This window comes from Salmo trutta, chromosome 4 (assembly GCF_901001165.1).
Source record: "Salmo trutta chromosome 4, fSalTru1.1, whole genome shotgun sequence".
In the NCBI taxonomy this organism is placed as follows: domain Eukaryota; kingdom Metazoa; phylum Chordata; class Actinopteri; order Salmoniformes; family Salmonidae; genus Salmo; species Salmo trutta.
The window spans coordinates 2,926,932-2,946,144 of NC_042960.1; the positions used below are offsets into that span (position 1 = coordinate 2,926,932).

General features: G+C 47.2%; 1 protein-coding gene across 4 annotated transcripts in view; it reads left to right on the top strand.

Annotated features, from left to right (window-relative positions):
* LOC115191657 (rho GTPase-activating protein 7) overlaps positions 1 to 19,213 on the top strand; it is a 149,457-nt gene that overhangs the window by 114,861 nt on the left and 15,383 nt on the right. For all 4 annotated transcript variants that reach the window (XM_029749459.1, XM_029749460.1, XM_029749461.1 and 1 more), the window contains 4 exons: positions 8,729 to 8,800; positions 11,573 to 11,654; positions 13,954 to 14,017; positions 17,022 to 18,733. In XM_029749459.1, the coding sequence (XP_029605319.1) occupies positions 8,729 to 8,800; positions 11,573 to 11,654; positions 13,954 to 14,017; positions 17,022 to 18,733 (1,930 nt within the window). The remainder of the gene's footprint in view (positions 1 to 8,728; positions 8,801 to 11,572; positions 11,655 to 13,953; positions 14,018 to 17,021; positions 18,734 to 19,213) is intronic.

The following is a 19,213-nucleotide window of genomic DNA, read 5'->3' on the forward strand; positions in this document are numbered from 1 at the left end:
GCCTTGGTCTTATAGCGCTTCCAATGTGTTTGCCATGACTACCAAGCTCAAGTTCCCGTTGCTAGTCTGCTGACTTTTCTCTAGCGGAGCTTGGGAGAAGAATGCCTTGTCTGTGTGATATAAAAAGCGAGCTTGGTGCTAGCGTAAAAATAAACCGTTTTGCTTATTTCGGCTGTGAATGTCTTTTATCTGATTTCTACTGGTCATACTGTATTTCGCGCGTGACTGCTTATCTGTTATACACAAGGGATAGTATGCAGCCCCCTGTGGTCAAATAGTGGCGGATGTTTCAAATAAACCCTACTACCGGTCACTCTAGTGAGCACACAGTCACCGTGGTGTCATGGGGGTAGTGACATGCCAGTGCTTTGGCCATGGGGACATCATTTTATATGGTAAAGTTGCTATCAGTTCTATGAAGGAACATAGATATGTCCATGTGTTTCTCTTCAGCCCGTCCTATTTCTGTTCCGACCTTGGTGTGCTTTGTTATTGACATTCTCATCACATACTGTTCTGGGATCTGTTTAATGGGTGGCTATGAGTGGGTGACGGGAACACAGGGTGTTATAATATCTGACCATGGGTCAGTTCTAAAGCATGTCCGTTGTCTGGGTCTTGTCACCTGATCCTGGACCAGGGCCCTGAGCAAACATAAATCTGTCACCAGAGGTAGAGAGAGACCTCAGAGACCAGGCATTGTGATGATCCATCTGGCCCAGCTGTGTGTGTGTGTGTGTGTGTGTGTGTGTGTGTGTGTGTGTGTGTGTGTGTGTGTGTGTGTGTGTGTGTGTGTGTGTGTGTGTGTGTGTGTCTGTGTGTGTGTGTGTGTGTGTGTGTGTGTGTGTGTGTGTGTGTGTGTGTGTGTGTGTTTGTGCATTGATGCGTGCATTGATGTGTACATTGATGTGTGTGTGTGCTCGTGTGTGTGTGCGTGTCTGGTGTTGGATGACCGGAAAGAATCATGGGGCACCACCATTAGTTGCTTGTGAGTCTGAGTTGGTGTGTGTCGTGTGGTATCCTATGGAGCCAGCCAGATGGTGGTACTCTCACTTACCTACCAGCCAGACCTTCCCCCAGATCACCAGATGTCTTCACGCAGGAATGTCAAAACTTGATATCCACAAAGATTCACCACTTCTCCTCTGACCGTAGTTTTTGCTGTAGTATAGTTGTATCAAGATGTGCTGAAATTCGCTATGAATCTGTAGTTCGCTGGCCAAATGAAACCTGTTTACATTCATCATGAACGTCTAACTCAGGCCAATAGCCTGTGAATCAGAACTGAAACTGCCATTACAGATGATTCTGTCTGTAACATTGCAGGAGGCCCATTCAGATGATTCTGTCTGTACCATTGCAGAAGGCCTATTCAGATGATTCTGTCTGTAACATTGCAGAAGGCCCATTCAGATGATTCTGTCTGTAACATTGCAGAAGGCCCATTACAGATGATTCTGTCTGTAACATTGCAGAAGGCCCATTACAGATGATTCTGTCTGTAACATTGCAGAAGGCCCATTCAGATGATTCTGTCTGTAACATTGCAGAGGGCCCATTCAGATGATTCTGTCTGTAACATTGCAGAAGGCCCATTCAGATGATTCTGTCTGTAACATTGCAGAAGGCCCATTACAGATGATTCTGTCTGTAACATTGCAGAAGGCCCATTCAGAGGATTCTGTCTGTAACATTGCAGAAGGCCCATTCAGATGATTCTGTCTGTAACATTGCAGAAGGCCCATTACAGATGATTCTGTCTGTAACATTGCAGAAGGCCCATTACAGATGATTCTGTCTGTAACATTGCAGAAGGCCCATTACAGATGATTCTGTCTGTAACATTGCAGAAGGCCCATTACAGATGATTCTGTCTGTAACATTGCAGAAGGCCCATTACAGATGATTCTGTCTGTAACATTGCAGAAGGCCCATTCAGATGATTCTGTCTGTAACATTGCAGAAGGCCCATTCAGATGATTCTGTCTGTAACATTGCAGAAGGCCCATTCAGATGATTCTGTCTGTAACATTGCAGAAGGCCCATTCAGATGATTCTGTCTGTAACATTGCAGAAGGCCCATTCAGATGATTCTCTGTAACATTGCAGAAGGCCCATTACAGATGATTCTGTCTGTAACATTGCAGAAGGCCCATTACAGATGATTCTGTCTGTAACATTGCAGAAGGCCCATTACAGATGATTCTGTCTGTAACATTGCAGAAGGCCCATTCAGATGATTCTGTCTGTAACATTGCAGAAGGCCCATTCAGATGATTCTGTCTGTAACATTGCAGAAGGCCCATTCAGATGATTCTGTCTGTAACATTGCAGAAGGCCCATTCAGAGGATTCTGTCTGTAACATTGCAGAAGGCCCATTACAGATGATTCTGTCTGTAACATTGCAGAAGGACCATTCAGATGATTCTGTCTGTAACATTGCAGAAGGCCCATTCAGATGATTCTGTCTGTAACATTCCAGAAGGCCCATTACAGATGATTCTGTCTGTAACATTGCAGAAGGCCCATTCAGATGCTTTAAGGTCGTGTTGAATGCACTTCACTAGTATCAGTTGCAGTTGTTCTCTCACTGCCTGTCTCTATGAATACTAATAATGACTATATATCATATACACTGAGTGTACAAAACATTAAGAACACCTTCCTAATATTGAGTTGAACCCCCTTTTGCCCTCAGAACAGCCTCAATTGGTCAGAACATGGACTCTACAAGGTGTCGAAACCGTTCAACAGGGATGTTGGCCCATGTTGACTCCAATGCTTCCCACAGTTGTGTCAAGTTGGCTGGATGTCCTTTGGGTGGTGGACCATTCTTGATACACATGGAAAACTGTTGAGAGTGAAAAACCCAGCAGCGCTGCAGTTCTTGACACACTCAAACTGGTGCACCTGGCACCTACTACCATACCCCGTTCAAAGACACTTAAATCTTTTGTCTTGCCTATTCACCCTCTGAATGGCACACATACACCATCCATGTCTCAATTATCTTACTGGCTTAGAAATCCTTCTTTAACCTGTCTCCTTCCCTTCATCTACACTGATTGAAGTGGATTTAATAAGTGACATCAATAAGGGATCATAGCTTTTCACCTGGATTCACCTGGTCAGTCCATGTTCATGGAAAGAGCAGGTGTTCCTAGTGTTTTGTACACATAGTATAGTGCGCTTTTATAGGCTGCAAAGAGTGCAGTAAATACAGTACAAGGAAGTGTCATACTTCACTTGAACCCTCCGTCATAAGCTCTACATAACCCTGTCATAACAACGTCACCAGCTGTCTCACTGTTTATGATGTCATTGTTATGTCATTGTTATGTCAATGTTATGACAGTGTTATGTAGCCCAGTTGACATTGGGTGGCTGCTGCTTCAGATTAACACTGAATTACAAAGTAATTGAATCACTACCAAGGCCTTGATTATATCACCTGTCTCGACCTGTTTCTGTGCAGATCCTTGTGAAAGACCCCATTGAAGCCTTGCTTTGATAAGACGTCTGTAATGAATCACAGGTTGATTTGATTAAGATTCACATTTGGCGGCCCCACTTAATCACTGATAATCACTGTTCGACAGTAGCAACAGTAGCATCTGCCGTCAACTAGTCCTCTTAACTGCCAGATTAAATAGCAACCCCCCAATTATAATTGTATGCAGTGTCTTGACTCTTGACACCTTCCCTTTAAATGGTTTACGTTGTTGATGAAGTTGTCCTTTGAAATTCATTGGCTAGATTCTAGGTGCTAGTTGATAACGAATCCCCCTATAAGATCCCAGCTTGCAGGCTCAACCAAGCCCAACTACCTCCTGCTCTGCTCTGCTGTGAAGAGGAAATATTGGCCACCGATTGTGAGAACTTCCTGCTACAGGAAAGGAGGGAATAGGAGGATGACTAGCGGAGAGAGAGAGAGAGAATGAGAGGGAGAGAGAGAGAGAGAGAGAGCGAACAGGGGAGGAGGGAGTTGGGAGGGGAAAGGGGAAGAAGGCATGGGGGTGCTGGGTAATTTCAGTGGAGAGCTTGAACAGAGGGTCAGGCCCCGAAGAGTTTAACTTTGGCACAGTTCACTGTTCCCTGCACAGAAAAACAACCTTGAAGCAGCAGCATCTGAAATCTCTGTTAGTGTTGGGTCGTCTTGGAGCAGTCTGACTGTCATGCATTTCTCTCTCTCTCTCTCTCTCCCTCTCTCTCTCTCTTTCTCTGTCTCTTTCTCTGTCTTTTTCTCTCTCTTTTCTCTCTCTCTCTCTCTTTCTCTCTCTCTCTCTCTCTCTCTCTCTCTCTCTCTCTCTCTCTCTCTCTCTCTCTCTCTCTCTCTCTCTCTCTCTCTCTCTCTCTCTCTCTCTGCCAGTCACAATGTAGGGCTCCATTTAGTGTTTGACCTCTCAGTCAACCTTTACACCAGTCATTGGTTTCTGTGCAACACACACACACATGATTTAGGCTATGGCATTATAGCCTCAAGTTCCTGAGGAGGCAGCAGTTCGTTCTTTGTCTTGTGTCATTCCTCTGTTGATGCATGTAGACATAGTATTCTACCCAAAACCAAAGAACACACACACACACATCTCCGGCAGGACGGGTGTGTTCTGTCCTCTGCCGTCCACACACACCATCCACCCTGATTCTTTGCCAGGGAACTACATCACTTCCTTTTCCTGCTTGCCTCACAGGAAGTGAACCCAGAGGCGCAACGGTGACCGTGAGCTACCCTGCAACACGGCCCGCCTCCTTTTGTTCCCGGCCAGATAACGTGTTCAACACAAACACCCGCTCCAAGTGATTGTGTCTGACACCGCACGGTTAAATATAGGGATAAAGCTATACCAGGGATCATTAAAGGGAAAGGTTGAAAACCAACAGTCCTTCAGGGCCTGTATTCATAAAGACTCTCAGAGTAGGAGTGCTGATCTAGGATCAGGTTCCCCCCCCCGTCGATATAATCATATTCACTAGGATCCAAAACCGATCCTAGATCAGCACCTACTCTGAGGTGCTTCATGAATATTTAGGAGTATTGGCCATGGGCTGATTAGAGTGGAAGGTTGAAAACCAACAGTACATCTGGGCTTTAAACATTTTACATATACATGACATTTTCACCCAGGTCTTTCTGTACATTTGTTAATTTTATATTATTATTATTATTTTCCATTACATTTGAGTCATTTAGCAGACGCTCTTATCCAGAGATTCTTACAGGAGCAATTAGGGTTCAGTGCCTTGCTCAAGGGCATATCGGCATCATTTTCACCTCGTCGGCTAGGGGATTCAAACCCTTCGGTTACTGTCCCAACATTCTTAACCGCTAGGCTGCCTGCCGCCCTTTAGGTCTGTAATTAACAAAAGAGGTGCTGTACAGTACGTGTGAGGGACTTGACCTATGTTTAGCTAATGCTTGGCCGCTGACTTGTTTGGAATGTTGGTTGGTTCCCCTTCTCCTGGAATCCTGCCCCATTTTACTCACCACAGCCCCTCTGGCCTTACTCTGCCCAGCCCCAATCACACCCCCTCTCCCTCCCCTGCTGGACGGGTGGATATGTGATCCCCGGGCACCTGGCTGAATTTGGGCCGCGCCAAGGGCCACACAGGATGTCTGAGGGACGTCCGTCTGGCTGGAGAGAGGCACAGGCAGACGGACGGATTGAGGGATGGCTAGCTAGGGCAGAGAGGGGAACCACCCGCCAGCTCTCAAATGTCCCTGTAGCACTAACCACATGCAATGTGTGTGTGCGTGTGTGGGTGTGTATGCATGCATGCGTGCGTGCGTGCTTGGGAGTGTTGCCTGAGAGTGGGAGTATTCTATTCTGTCTACAGGATGGGAGGATTTTATTATCGTGATGGAAGTAGTGTATGTTTGGGAGGGAGACATAGTTTCTATTGTTGCTAGTCACAGTGAGGTGTAGGACTAGGCCTAATCACTAGTTACGGTGACGATTTTATGGTGTGTGTGTGCGTGCGTGCATGCGTGCGTCTGTGTGTGTGTGTGTGTGTGTGTGTGTGTGTGTGTGTGTGTGTGTGTGTGTGTGTGTGTGTGTGTGTGTGTGTGTGTGTGTGTGTCTGAGCCTCTCCCCGCATGCAAACACTGGAAAGGAGTGGAAATGACAAAAGGAAAAGCAGGATTAGAAATAAATAAATAGGTTCTAGTTTGTGTTGTTGAACGGAGGTCCAGTCAGTGACACAGAACCTCGTTTATTTTTGTTTATGCCAAAATGCGTTGTTGTTTTTGGGCTGCGGTTATGTCACAAAGGCCAGGTGATGTCACTGTGCAAAAGGTCAAGGGTGAGGAAAGAGGGATGGCAGGGTTGGAGGTTAACTGCAATGCATTGTGGGGGTGTCATTTGCGTCTCCAAAAGCCTTCAGCACAGAAATGCTGTCCCCTACTCCCCCCCTCTCCCTATTGGAGGGCTGGTTGGGTAGAGGCGTCAGCATGCTTCCCGCCAGAAACAGTTTGGAAGAGTTTGTGCGTATATTATGACGGCATTTTGTGACGTTTTTTTTTCATTTTAGACTTCGGTGAGGTTTTTTTCAGGTTTTTCAGGTTTGTTCAGGCACACGCCATTTTTTCTTGAGGCAAGCCGAAGTTAGTAGCCGAAGTCGGTAGCCGAAGTCTACGCCCCTTCGTCTGTGATTGGTCAACAGTAGGGATTTTTCAGTAAAGTCGAGAGACGACTCGTTTTCATGAACATGTTTTCATTGAGAAATACTGCACCAAACATAGCATGTTAGACGTAAAAGTGTCTACGGCGTCTCAAAATGGACAGTACTAACACACACACTCACACACACAGGAAGCCCTAACCTTATGTTTGTCTCTGTATCCAAGAATGCTGCTGTAATTACTCTGAGTTGCCTATGTTCCTTCGAGGTTCACAACCTTCTATAAATACCAGCCCAAATTACAAGCTTCCCAGCTTCGGCCATGTTGGAATTCACTGAGAAAACTAGACTAGTCTTCTGGAACCAAACAAGAGTTGTGAAACACAGTCATTAATGAGTTATTTGGTTATATGACACTCGGGTGGCGGTGCTGCTGTAGTCCCAGGGTGGTTGTAGAGGAGTTCCTGTCCTCTGGGAGGGGGGGGGCTTGTGTTGGTTGTGTCACACCTTTTTACTGGCAGCCTGTCTAGTGTTCTAGTGTCTGCCGTCTAGGCTTCTTGTTGGTATGTAAATGCCTCATAATACGGAGGGGCTATAGTGTCTCAGCTTGGTCTTAGTCAGCTGCGAGGGCCTCTCTCTCTCTCTCCTCTCTCTCTCTCTCTCTCTCTCTCTCTCTCCCCTCTCTCTCTCTCTCTCTCTCTCTCTCTGTCTGTCTGACCCACTCTCTTTTTCTCTCTCTTTTTTTGTTTATCTCTCTCTTTCTCTCTCACTCTGTTTCTCTCTCTCTGTTTCTCTCTCTGTCTCTCTCCCTCTGTCTTCCTCTGTTTCTCTCTCTCTGTTTCTCTCTCTCTTTGTCTCACTTGAGGATCCCCCCATAACTCTCCTACCACAGCGGCCCTTTCTGCTGTTTAAGTTGTTTCTTTGTACTGTATCTCTTCCTATCTTTCTGTTGGTTTCTCCCTCCAGTCTAACTCTCCCCCTTTGGAAGAAAATGGCCTCTTCCGTTCCAAGTTAGAACACTAGATCCTGGTTGTAATCTGGGTCTAAATGAGGTGGAACCACCACTACTACTACTACTCGCATTCTAAAGATGAAACCATCCGCTTTTATCCAATGGCTGTAATTACTACCCCAATCCTGCTCCGAGACACAAAACACATCCATTAACCTGTAAGAAAAGAAAGAAAGAAAGAAACATTAGTCTACAATTGTGATGACTGATTGCATATATCGTCAATACGACAGCAGCAGATGTTTTTGAAGGGGGGGGGGAGGGGGCATTGAAGGGGGGGGGGCATTTTACTGAAGGTGTTTTTTTAAAGGGCCGGTGCCACTGATTCTGTTTTGTGTGAAGAACACTGAGGGGTGTGGCTGCTGGAGCCAACATGGTGGAGGGTGGGGCACGGTGACCATTTGGCACGTGGTATCTAAAGGGGCTTATTACTCCTAATGGGGGAGTCTGTCTCCTCCAGACACACTATGGCTCCCACCCCGACAGCCATCGACGACACTTTGCGGCTCCCTAGCAAACGTAACACCACAACTCCAAAAAACACTAAAGGGCTACAAGACAGGTCTTCCCAGGGAAACGTTGGTCGGGAAACGTTGCGACTACGCTAAAGTGACGCGGAAGAAACGTTTCAGCGCGACACTTACTGGGGGCTTGGGTCGCAGTGGTAACACGTACACACACACACTGTGTGTCAGCGGCTGACACGGTTGGTGTGAACTACGGCTTTGAGGGCTTGGGGGGCATGTGACCGGGACTAAGAGGGTCAAGAGGTTTGTGTCAGACTGAACTGTGTGGAAAGACTTTAGGTCCCATTTTGACCACTGAAAAAACACTTACGGCCAATCATGCTTCTACTCCTGGTGGTATTATATATCAGAGGATACATTTTGAGCCACTGTTAGGAGCTAGTAACACAAGCATCTCTCTGCACCCGCGATAACATCTGCTAAACTGTGTACGCAACCAATAAACTTTGATTGGATTTCTATGCGAGGACTGAAGCGATGGTTTTGAGTGTGTTTCTGTAATAAGTGATTTTGAGCCAATAAAGAGGATTTGAAATTCTAAAGTTAGTCTTTGTGTTCCCTCCCTTGCAGAGATCGAGGCCAAAGAGGCGTGCACCTGGCTCCGGGCTGCCGGTTTCCCACAGTACGCCCAGCTGTACGAAGGTAAGGACCCCTAGGAACCCCTGCGACAGCCGTCCACAGCTGTGCCTGATCTGTCCCTGGCACAAGGGGGTGACAAGCGAATGGCCGAGGCAAATCGGAAAAGCTAACGTCATCGCTGGCCCGAGCTTTATGATTTTTTGCCAATGTCCCTTTTCCCACAGACCGTGTGAAAATGTCACAGTAACAGTGAAATCCTGGTGGTGGTAGATTTTCTAGGTCACGTGAACTTTAGGATAGTTGTTTTCTCACCAAACATCAGGCCAAATTAACGTTACACTGTTCATATCTTCCCATCTGATGAAGTCATGGTTGATTTTAGAGAAGGAGAGAGAGAACCCACCCTTCATTTTCTTCCAGTCTGTCGGCTCTTCTGTTTACAGACTAACTCTATGTGACAGACTGTCATGACCTAAAATGTTGAACCTCAAATGTTAATTTGAGCAAATTTACTCGCTATGCTAATTTTAATGGACAAACACAAGATAGGTTGTTCTGTTGACGTCCTCTCCAAGTTGGTATTTTAATTTTATAGCTGAAATCCAGAACATTCTAAAGACTGTAGAGCAATCCAATGACACGCAAGACTCCTCTTTTCCTGTCCTCTTTCCTTCGATCTCCATGGTACTCCAATCCTTTTATCATCTGAAGTGCTAATTCTCCCCTCCCCTCCAAGTTGCCTTGCTTATGCAGAAACGCACACACCACACACACACATTCCTGAGGTGCCAGCTGTGTGTTTTTGTTTTGCCTCAGTGAACCTCAATGTTGCAGACACACAAGTGAAACAATTACCAAAACCCTAAAGCCAAAAGGTATTCTCATACGTAACCTGAAAACGTGCCTGCACAGCCCATACCCTTTTATGTAATCCGAGAGACCTTAAAGCATGATATAACTAGCTTTGTCAACAGTTCGTTAGTCGTTGCCATTGAACCGTGCTGGGTGTTCTATCTACCAAGACACTGGGACGTTCGCCATGTTTTTGGAGAGGTGATTAAGGTTGTGTGTGACAGCCGACACACACAAACACACACACACACACACACACACACACACACACACACACACACACACACACACACACACACACACACACACACACACACACACACACACACACACACAGAGAGAGAGAGAGAGAAGCACACACATACACAGAGGCGCACACACACGATTACAAAGAGGTACACACATACCAACACACACACCAAACCGTCCATCCGACAGATTTGTGATGAGCTATGTTGACTCATACCAGGTCACTCTGATGAGTACAGAATTCGTGCTGACACATGACACATTCCCCCCAGTCTTTATCCCAGCACATTCTGTGTTCTATTATCTCTGGCTGTAAGGGACTCCTGCCCCACAGCAGATAAGGCAGATAGTACTGTCACAGTACAGCTTGTGAAAGGTTAAACTGAAAAGCCGTCGTTTTCTAATCACCGTTGGCCCTTAGGCTTGCGTTCAAAAAATGGCGCCCTACTTCTAACCAGGGCCCGTACGTTTCTGGTTAGAAGTAGTGCACTATAAATAGAATAGGGTGCCATTTGGCCATTTGGGAGGCGGACTAGGTAGCTAGGAGACAAGGATCTGTAGGATACCCCGACTAGGGTCATCATTGCATTCTTGTCTCCGTCCAATACATTCCTTTATAATTGATGAATCTCTCTTTTTCTTTCACATGTTTTTACTCAAATCTTCATCAGCAGACATCAGTGGGGGTTCAAGTCCCAAATGTCACCCTATTCCATTTATAGTGCACTACTTCTAACCAGAAACGTACAGGCCCTGGTTAAAAGTAGGTCACCATTTTTTAGAGTGAATTTGAATCCCAGATTTCCCCTTTAATAGAGTGAGTTTGAACCCCAGATTTCCCCTTTAATAGAGTGAGTTTGAACCCCAGATTTCCCCTTTAATAGAGTGAGTTTGAACCCCAGATTGCCCCTTTAATAGAGTGAGTTTGAACCCCCCAGATTTCCCCTTTAATAGAGTAAGTTTGAACCCCAGATTTCCCCTTTAATAGTGAGTTTGAACCCCAGATTTCCCCTTTAATAGAGTGAGTTTGAACCCCAGATTGCCCCTTTAATAGAGTGAGTTTGAACCCCAGATTGCCCCTTTAATAGAGTGTTTGAACCCCAGATTTCCCCTTTAATAGAGTGAGTTTGAACCCCAGATTGCCCCTTTAATAGAGTGAGTTTGAACCCCAGATTGCCCCTTTAATAGAGTGAGTTTGAACCCCAGATTGCCCCTTTAATAGAGTGAGTTTGAACCCCAGATTGCCCCTTTAATAGAGTGAGTTTGAACCCCAGATTGACCATTTAATAGAGTGAGTTTGAACCCCAGATTGCCCCTTTAATAGAGTGAGTTTGAATCCCAACTTTCCCCTCTAATAGAGTGATATAGAGAAGAGAGAGTGAGATAATCAGAGGACTCCTTTAATGCGGGAGTACCTATTGTCATTCTACTGTCAACCCCCGCCCACACTCACCCCCCGCTGCCCAGGTCTGAATGGTACAGCTGTGTTTGTTTGGCCGGCTAAGACGCCACTTCCTCTTAGCTTTCATTGTGGTGTGTGTCGGATGTGTGTGGGTTGTGTGTGGGGGGAGGAAAGGAAGAGGGTGACATTTGTGAAGACAGTAACCCCATGTCTGACAGCGAGTTACATTTTTGTAAATTTTAGCTTGCAATGGATTGTGTCTGCTTGCTGGTGCAATTAAAGACATTAAAACATGTACTCCCTCTCTCTCTGTATCTCTCTCTCGGTTTCAGATGGCTTGTTCCCCATTGAGATTGTGTCTGTGACCAGGGACCATGATTTCCTGGACCGGGATGCCATCGAGGCTCTGTGCAGGTGAGACTTCTCCTCCACTTCTCTTTTTCTTCATCTCTCACTTCTCCAGAAGTCAACAACTGAACCTGTAGAGCATTCTTGTAGGTCTCCTCTCTCTTCCCTCCTCTCCTCTCTTTTCCCTCCTCACCTCTCTCTTCCCCCTCTCCTCTCTCTTCCCCCCTCTCCTCTCTCTCTTCCCTCCTCTCCTCTCTCTATGCCCTCCTCTCCTCTCTCTTCCCTCCTCTCCTCTCTCTTCCCTCCTCTCCTCACCTCTCTCTTCCCTCCTCTCCTCTCTCTTCCCTCCTCACCTCTCTCTTCCCTCCTCTCCTCTCTCTTCCCTCCTCACCTCTCTATGCCCTCCTCAGCTCTCTTCCCTCCTCACCTCTCTATGTCCTCACCTCTCTATGTCCTCCTCACCTCTCTATGTCCTCCTCACCTCTCTATGTCCTCCTCACCTCTCTATGTCCTCCTCACCTCTCCATGTCCTCCTCACCTCTTCTCTTTCTCAACCTTCACCCACTTTTATGTTCCATTGTCTATTTATTTTTTCTTCTTCTCTAAATCTGTCTATCTGTTAATCTTGTCTGCAATAGGGGAAAGCATAGTGAAGATAGCGAAGAAAGTATATCTTCAAAGATGGCATGCTCTGCAGGTTGGGTTTGAGATGAAAGAGGAACGCGATAAGCCTCTCCTTTCTCCCTTGGCCTCCTTCTCTCTATCTCTCTTCTTTCTCTCTCTACCTCTCTCTACGCCTTTCTCTTTCATTATGCTTCTATCTCTTCAGCTTTTCCATACATCCTCCCTCTCTGTCCTCTCTCTCTGCCCTCCCTCTCTCTCTCTCTCTCTCTCTAAGTGAGGAGGTATGATACATGCACCGTGGGGCTGTGAATGTTTACTTCTCTCCAATTAGAGACGTTTTGTACCGTTGTCCTGTTCTCTCCATCTCTCTTGTCTTATCTCTCCACATTCCCTCCCTCGCTCCGTCTCCACGGTCACGCTATGTTCTTGTTGTCGTTTTTAAAGAAAATAAATCTAGAACATTCCCTCCTTTCGCCACACCTGGGTGGCTTCTAGGCCCAAGGGGTTGTGGGTAACATTTAAAGGGCTATCTATCATGTTATATAATGTCATGTCAGTGGTAAAGCTCCTATGGTGTCACTTTCAATAGCGGAGGTGCATAAAGATGGTGGCCCACATGCACTTACCACAAATACGTTGTTTTCCTAAGTTTGCCCATTGTACATAGCTCTCCGTAATTTTTTGGTTCATTTTTATTTTGTTGTTTCTTTTATTATAAGATTTTTTCATTTTTTTATTTATTTATTATAGTTTAAAAAAATATATATATATTTATGGTCACTGGCAGAGTATACATGATCCTAATTTTACCTTCAAGACGCCTGCAATTTGGACTCCATTCCAGCCATTATTATGAGCAGCCCTCCACTCACCAGCCTCCTCTGTTACTGAACAGTTGACTCCTGGGACCAGTGAAGTAACTTCAATGCATGTAAATACAGTTGTTCAAAGTGCATCTATCAGATTTATCAGGAGTGAGTGGACTTTTCCAGTTGATCTAGGTTACGTCCCAAATGGCACCCTATTCCCTGTGTAGTGCACTACTTTTGACCAGAGTTTGGGTCCTGGTCAAAAGTAGTGCACTAAATAGGGAATAGTGTATTGAAGCAAGGCTTCAGAAGTCATCAGTCTATTCGAGCCTCTCAACCCCTTCCTCAATCCCTCTCTCTCCATCCCTCCCTCCATCCTTCCCTTTCTCAACCCTTCCTCCCTCCATTGTCACATGATCTGCTTTCAGAGCTTTCCAGAGGGGAGAGCACACACACACACACACACACACACACACACACACACACACACACACACACACACACACACGCACACACACACACACACACACTACTACTACTACTACTACTACTACTACTACTACTACTACTACTACCCCCCACCCCCTCGCCAGGTGTCCAGCGGGATAAGCTTCCCCCTCCCTCCTTCCCCCTTTGTCGTCTTTTTGTCGCCAATCTAGCTGATTTCTCTCTCTTTTCATTCCTTCTCTTCTTCCCCTCTTATCCCGGCTTATCCTTCAGCGCCTCATTAGCTGCTCGCCTCCCTCTCTCTCTCTCTCTCTATCTCTTCATCTCTCTCTTCTTCTCTATCTCTCTCTCACTCTCTCTTCCTGTCTTTTCTCTCTCAGGGGTTTGTCTCTGTCAGAGGCTTGTTGTTGGGGCTTTTGCTAGGACTCCAAGTGTGTGTGTGTGTGTGTTTATGTATCTGATTGTGTATCTGTATCTATTTGCAGGAGACTGAACACCCTCAACAAGTGTGCCCTGATGAGACTGGAGATCTCCCCACAGAGAAAGAGAGTAAGTTCCTCCCTCCTCTTCCTTCCTCCTCTCCCACCCTCCTCTTCCACCCTCCTCTTCCACCCTGCTCTTCCACTCTTTCACACCCCAAAATCCCCTAATTCTTCAGAACTTTTCCAACTCCAGTTTTGTTTTTCCTACCTGTCCTCCAACTCCAACCTCCTTATAGCCTGGGGTGTGAAAGTCTCTCTCTCTTCTCTTCTAATGAAAAGGCACCTGTCTTTTTATCAAGCCCTTTGTGAAGAACCCAAGGCAAGGAAAGATAGCTTTTATGTCCAAATGAAGGGCTTGCTGTTCACGCGGCTGGCCCTTCTTCCTCAGGCCTGATCCTGAACACACACACACACAGACATACACACACAAACATCACTTTCTCATATCATTGTCCATAAAAGGGAATAGTATGTCGCTGCGGTATGTTTTTGCTCTTGATTCTACATCTCAAGTCTGTGAGTGTGTGTGTGTGTGTGTGTGTGTAAATGTGTCTGTTTAAGTAGCATGATTCCTGGAAGCTTGCATTTTTCATTTCTCTCCCTGTGGTTTCATTGGTTAAATTAAAAACAAGCCAGCTATTGGCCATGATTGTCATGCCCTGACCTTAGAGATCCTTATTATTCTCTATGTTTGGTTAGGTCAGGGTGTGACTCGGGTGGGAAAGTCTATTTTTTCTATTTCTTTGTTTTTGGCCAAGTGTGGTTCCCAATCAAAGGCAGCTGTCTATCGTTGTCTCTGATTGGAGATCATATATAAGTTGTCATTTTCCTTTTGGGTTTTGTGGGATCTTGTTTTCTGTTCAGTGTCTGTGCCTGACAGAACTGTTCGCTTTCGTTTTGTTTGCTGTAGTTATTTTGTTTTAGTGTTTCTTGAATAAACTAATCATGAACACTTACCACGTCTACTTGGTCTACTTCTACCACCAACGAGAGCCGTTACAATGATCCCCAGAACCTACCCCAAACTATCCCAAACTAAACCAAACTAACCCAAACTAAACCATCAGGACACTTAAGAAGCTTTGTTTGTCAAAATCTTCCTCCCATTAACCTCCATTCTGTAATTACCTAAAATCTTAAACAAGCTAGTTCCTTGATCTCTGTGTGTGTGTGTGTGTGTGTGTGTGTGTGTGTGTGTGTGTGTGTGTGTGTGTGTGTGTGTGTGTGTGTGTGTGTGTGTGTGGTGTGTGTGTGTGTGTGTGTGTGTGTGTGTGTGTGTGTGTGTGTACGTGTACGTGTGTGTGTGTACGTGTACGTGTGCGTGAGTTGGTATTCAATGGGATGACCCTCGCTGTGTCACCTTTCATCAAGGAGTCAACAGAGGAGGGTCAAAGGAGGTATTTGCTTTCTGTTCAGACTGACAGTTATTCACCTCCCTAGTCAGCATAGAAACGCATTGACTTCAATCCCTACTCTGTCTATAGAGGGTGGCAGGTAGCCTAGTGGTTAAGACTGAAAGGTTGCTGTGTCGAATCCCTGAGCTGACTAGGTGAAAAATCTGTCGATGTGCCCTTGAGCAAGGCCCTTAACCCTAATTGCTCCTGTATGTCGCTCTGGATAAGACCGTCTGCTAAAATGTAAGTGTATATATCTCCCGCTTTTGAAATGTGTTTTTTCCTCGTAGTTGTTGAAATCAGAGATGTGACGTTGTTTATGACGTGTCAAAACACCCACGGCCACAGGAGTGAATGAATGCAGATGAAGATAAGACTGACCATCTAGATAGTTCTAGGTGTTGACATTGTTGTTATTGAGCTCAAAAGTCAAACTCCCCCACTATGGTCGTCCCGACGTCAGTCAGTATATCAGACAGAAAGAGTTTCTAGCCGTCATGATCAAAGCTGAAGTAAGAAAGGCCAGTGTGTGTCGTGGTGAGTGGAGAGCGGGGTCATAAAATGAGGACCCGGGGTTTTATTTTATGGACTTTTGTCCCCATCGCTCTCAGCCACCGTGAAGGAGGCGCCTGTGAAGTCTGGAGGCTCCCGCGCCCCTCCTCTGCCCCCCGGCTCCCTGGTCCCCTCTGCAAGCAGTTTCACTTTCCAGAATTAGGGGGACAGACTGGCCCTGTGGGGACGATAGGGTGGTTACACCTCTGTGGGGGTGAGGGTGGGGGAGTTGCCCTAGCCTGGCAGGCTGGCGTGTGAACTTCTCGGATCGGGGTGGAATTTCCTGGACTCCCCTCGGGACGTATGTGTGTGTGTGTGTTTGCAAGAGAGAGAAAGATAGAAAGACTCTGTTGTCGTTTTCACGGTCAGGGATGAGTTCCAACACAATAACAACCATTAACCAGCTGTGTGTGAATCTTATCTCTGTGAAATGTTCCAGCGGTCGGGAGGGAGTTGAGGAATGTCTACTGATCTGCTGTCTGTGAATATCCCTGTTGCTCTCACACAAAGGCTCTGTCCCAAACAGCACCCTTTTCCATATATAGTGCACTACTTTTGACCAGAGTTCTATGGGCCCTGGTCTCAAGTAGTTCACTCTGAGGGAATGGATGGTCATTTGGGACACACAAAGTCATCTGGACAGAATACAGGGCGGCTCCGTTGACTTCATGGCCATTCACCTTTTAGAAAGAGATTTCATGTTAAAACGTTGTTCATAGACACGAAACAGAGAAAGAAAATCTTGAAAATATGATGTCTTTTTGATTAAATTGTCATTTCTTTGTGCATTTTTTTCTTCTTATAGTGATAATGTGTCACCAGCGGGTTGACATTTATTGTCATGAATCTAAGAGGCAGAACTGAGAGACTTCCACTAGATGGGATATATTGTAAAAATGTATGATTTTTTTTTGGGGGGGGGGGTTTGGTTTAATTTAAGATTAGGGTTTGGAATTAGGGTTAGCAGTGTGGTTAAGGTTAAGGTTAGGGTTAAGGTTAGGTTTGTATTACTTTGTGGCTGTGCCAGCTAGTGACCACTCTGCAGAGCTGCCTCCAGAACAAGATTCATGACGACAAATGCTAACGTGCCCCCACCCCCCTCTGTCTTCTCTCTCTCTACTCCAGAGTGAGGATTCAGACGAGGAAGAGCCATGCGCCATCAGTGGCCTTTGGACCTTCCAGCGGGACAGCAAGCGCTGGTCTCGCCTGGAGGAGCTGGATGTCTTCTTCCTCCCGGGTGGAAACCAGCCACCCTTCCCCCAGGTCCAGAGACCCTCGGCCGGTCAGGGGCAGCTCCGCGAGGGCCTGAGCTCCGAGAGCGTGCTGACGGATCTCAGCGAGCAGCCCGAGGTGGCCTCACTTCACAGCAGCGGGAGCATGGGAGAGGGAGGGATAGTCGACGGTGCCACATCTAGCGATGCCACCCCGGCGGCGGGCGCCACCCGCGCAAACTCGATGGCCAGCATGTGCTCCTCCTCAGGCACGGGCGGGTCGTGCGGCGCCAATGAGGACTCGCTGTCTGACGGGCATCCGATCTCACCATTGGAGACGACCCAAGGTCACTTCTCCTTCGACGGCGAGCCCAGTGGAATTGTGGGCACAGGAGGGATAGAAGGAGGAGGGAGCGAGGCTAGAGGAGGTAAGAGCACGCGCTCACGGGCCAAGAGTTTCCTCAAGCGCATGGAGAGCATCAGACTGAGGAGTGCCACTTCCAATAGCAAGAAGAAGAACGGCGGCGGGGGAAGGCCTTCCAAACTGGAGATCAGCGGGCCGGTCATCAAAGAAGGACTAGACGATGACAAGCTACGGCGCCTCAACTGCGTTGACATCTCCAGCCTCACCCTCAACCCGACCCAAACCATGACCCTGAACCGTAACAGGAGCGTATCCTACTCCACACAGACCAGCAACGGCAGCATGGGGAGCGCCGGAAGCACGGGCAGTAGCCAATCGGAAGCAAGTAGCGGGAGCGCCGTTAGCACCCCGAGCCCGGTGACACGAACACGAAGCCACAGCACTGCTGCAGGGGCCAGTAAGAGAGGTGGGATGTACCTGGAAGGTTTTGACCCGTTAAGCGTGTTCCTACAGCCGCCTGGAGAACAGCAACCCCCCGCTTCAACTCAACCCAAAACCAGACAGAAACCACCTCAGCAACAGCCTAGTAACCGGACAGTGGCCGAGCAAAACCAAAGCAAGCGTGGTCGCCTCAATGGAGAGAGGGAGGAGGAAGAGGAGGAGGAAGGCGTGATTTTCTTCTACCTTCCCGAAGGCCACAAACCGGGCACATTCCCCAAAGCGCTCGGCGACGGCAAACAACCACCGCAAAGTGGAAATGACGAAAACAGGCCTCTTGCCGCCGCCGGCAGGCGCTATCTCGGTAGCAGATGCCAAACGCGTCGCGGCTCCACTGGCTCGGCAGACAGCCGCCTGAGTTTCTACGACAACGTGCCCAACGTGGCCTATCAAGGCGAGGAAGACGATAAAGACAACGAAGAAGGGGAGGGGCCAAAGTTGGAGGATGTGCTGGAATGCGTCAACGGCCTGCAGCGATTCGTCAACACCTGGACGGACAGGGTGGCAGCCGGAGAAGAGGACGACGAAGAGGAAGAAGAAGAGGGGGATTCGGATTCAGCATTGGATTCGGCGTCTCCATGTCCGTCCTCACCTTTGCAGAACCGGCTGGAGGAGACGGACAACGGGAGCGACCAGGACAGCACGGGCAACCCTCTGGGAGAAGGAGAGAGGGAAGAAGGAGAGGGGGAAGAAGGAGAGGGGGAAGAAGCCATGAGGGAGAGGAGGGACTCCGGAGTGGGAGCCTCTCTCACCAGATCTAACAGGTCAGTAATTAATCAATGAATCACCTCTCTGTTAATCAATCTATAGATATCACCAATATTGTTATTATCCCCATTTGAGAAAATGTCCTGTGTGTTAAGATGAAGGACTGTCGAGCTCAATTCAACATTCTTAAGTGTTTGGATGAAGGGTGAGAGAGAGAAAGGGTGAGAGAGAGGGTGAGAAGGTCGGTGAGAAAGAGGGTGGTGGAATGGAGGTGCACAAACAGACATAGAAAGAGGGAGAAAGAAGGATGTACAGAAAGTAAGAGAAAGAGAGAGATGGGTAGAGTTACAGAAAGAGAAAGAGAGATATGGGTAGAGGAACAGAAAGAGAAAGAAATAAAGTTAGACGGAGGGAGAAACACACAGGCAGAGTGGACATGTTGAGACGACTCTCCCAGCCCTGACCCTTACGTAACCGGCTGTCACGGCGATGAGGTGCAGTGAATACCTCGGACCTCGGGAATGCCGATCCGTCTC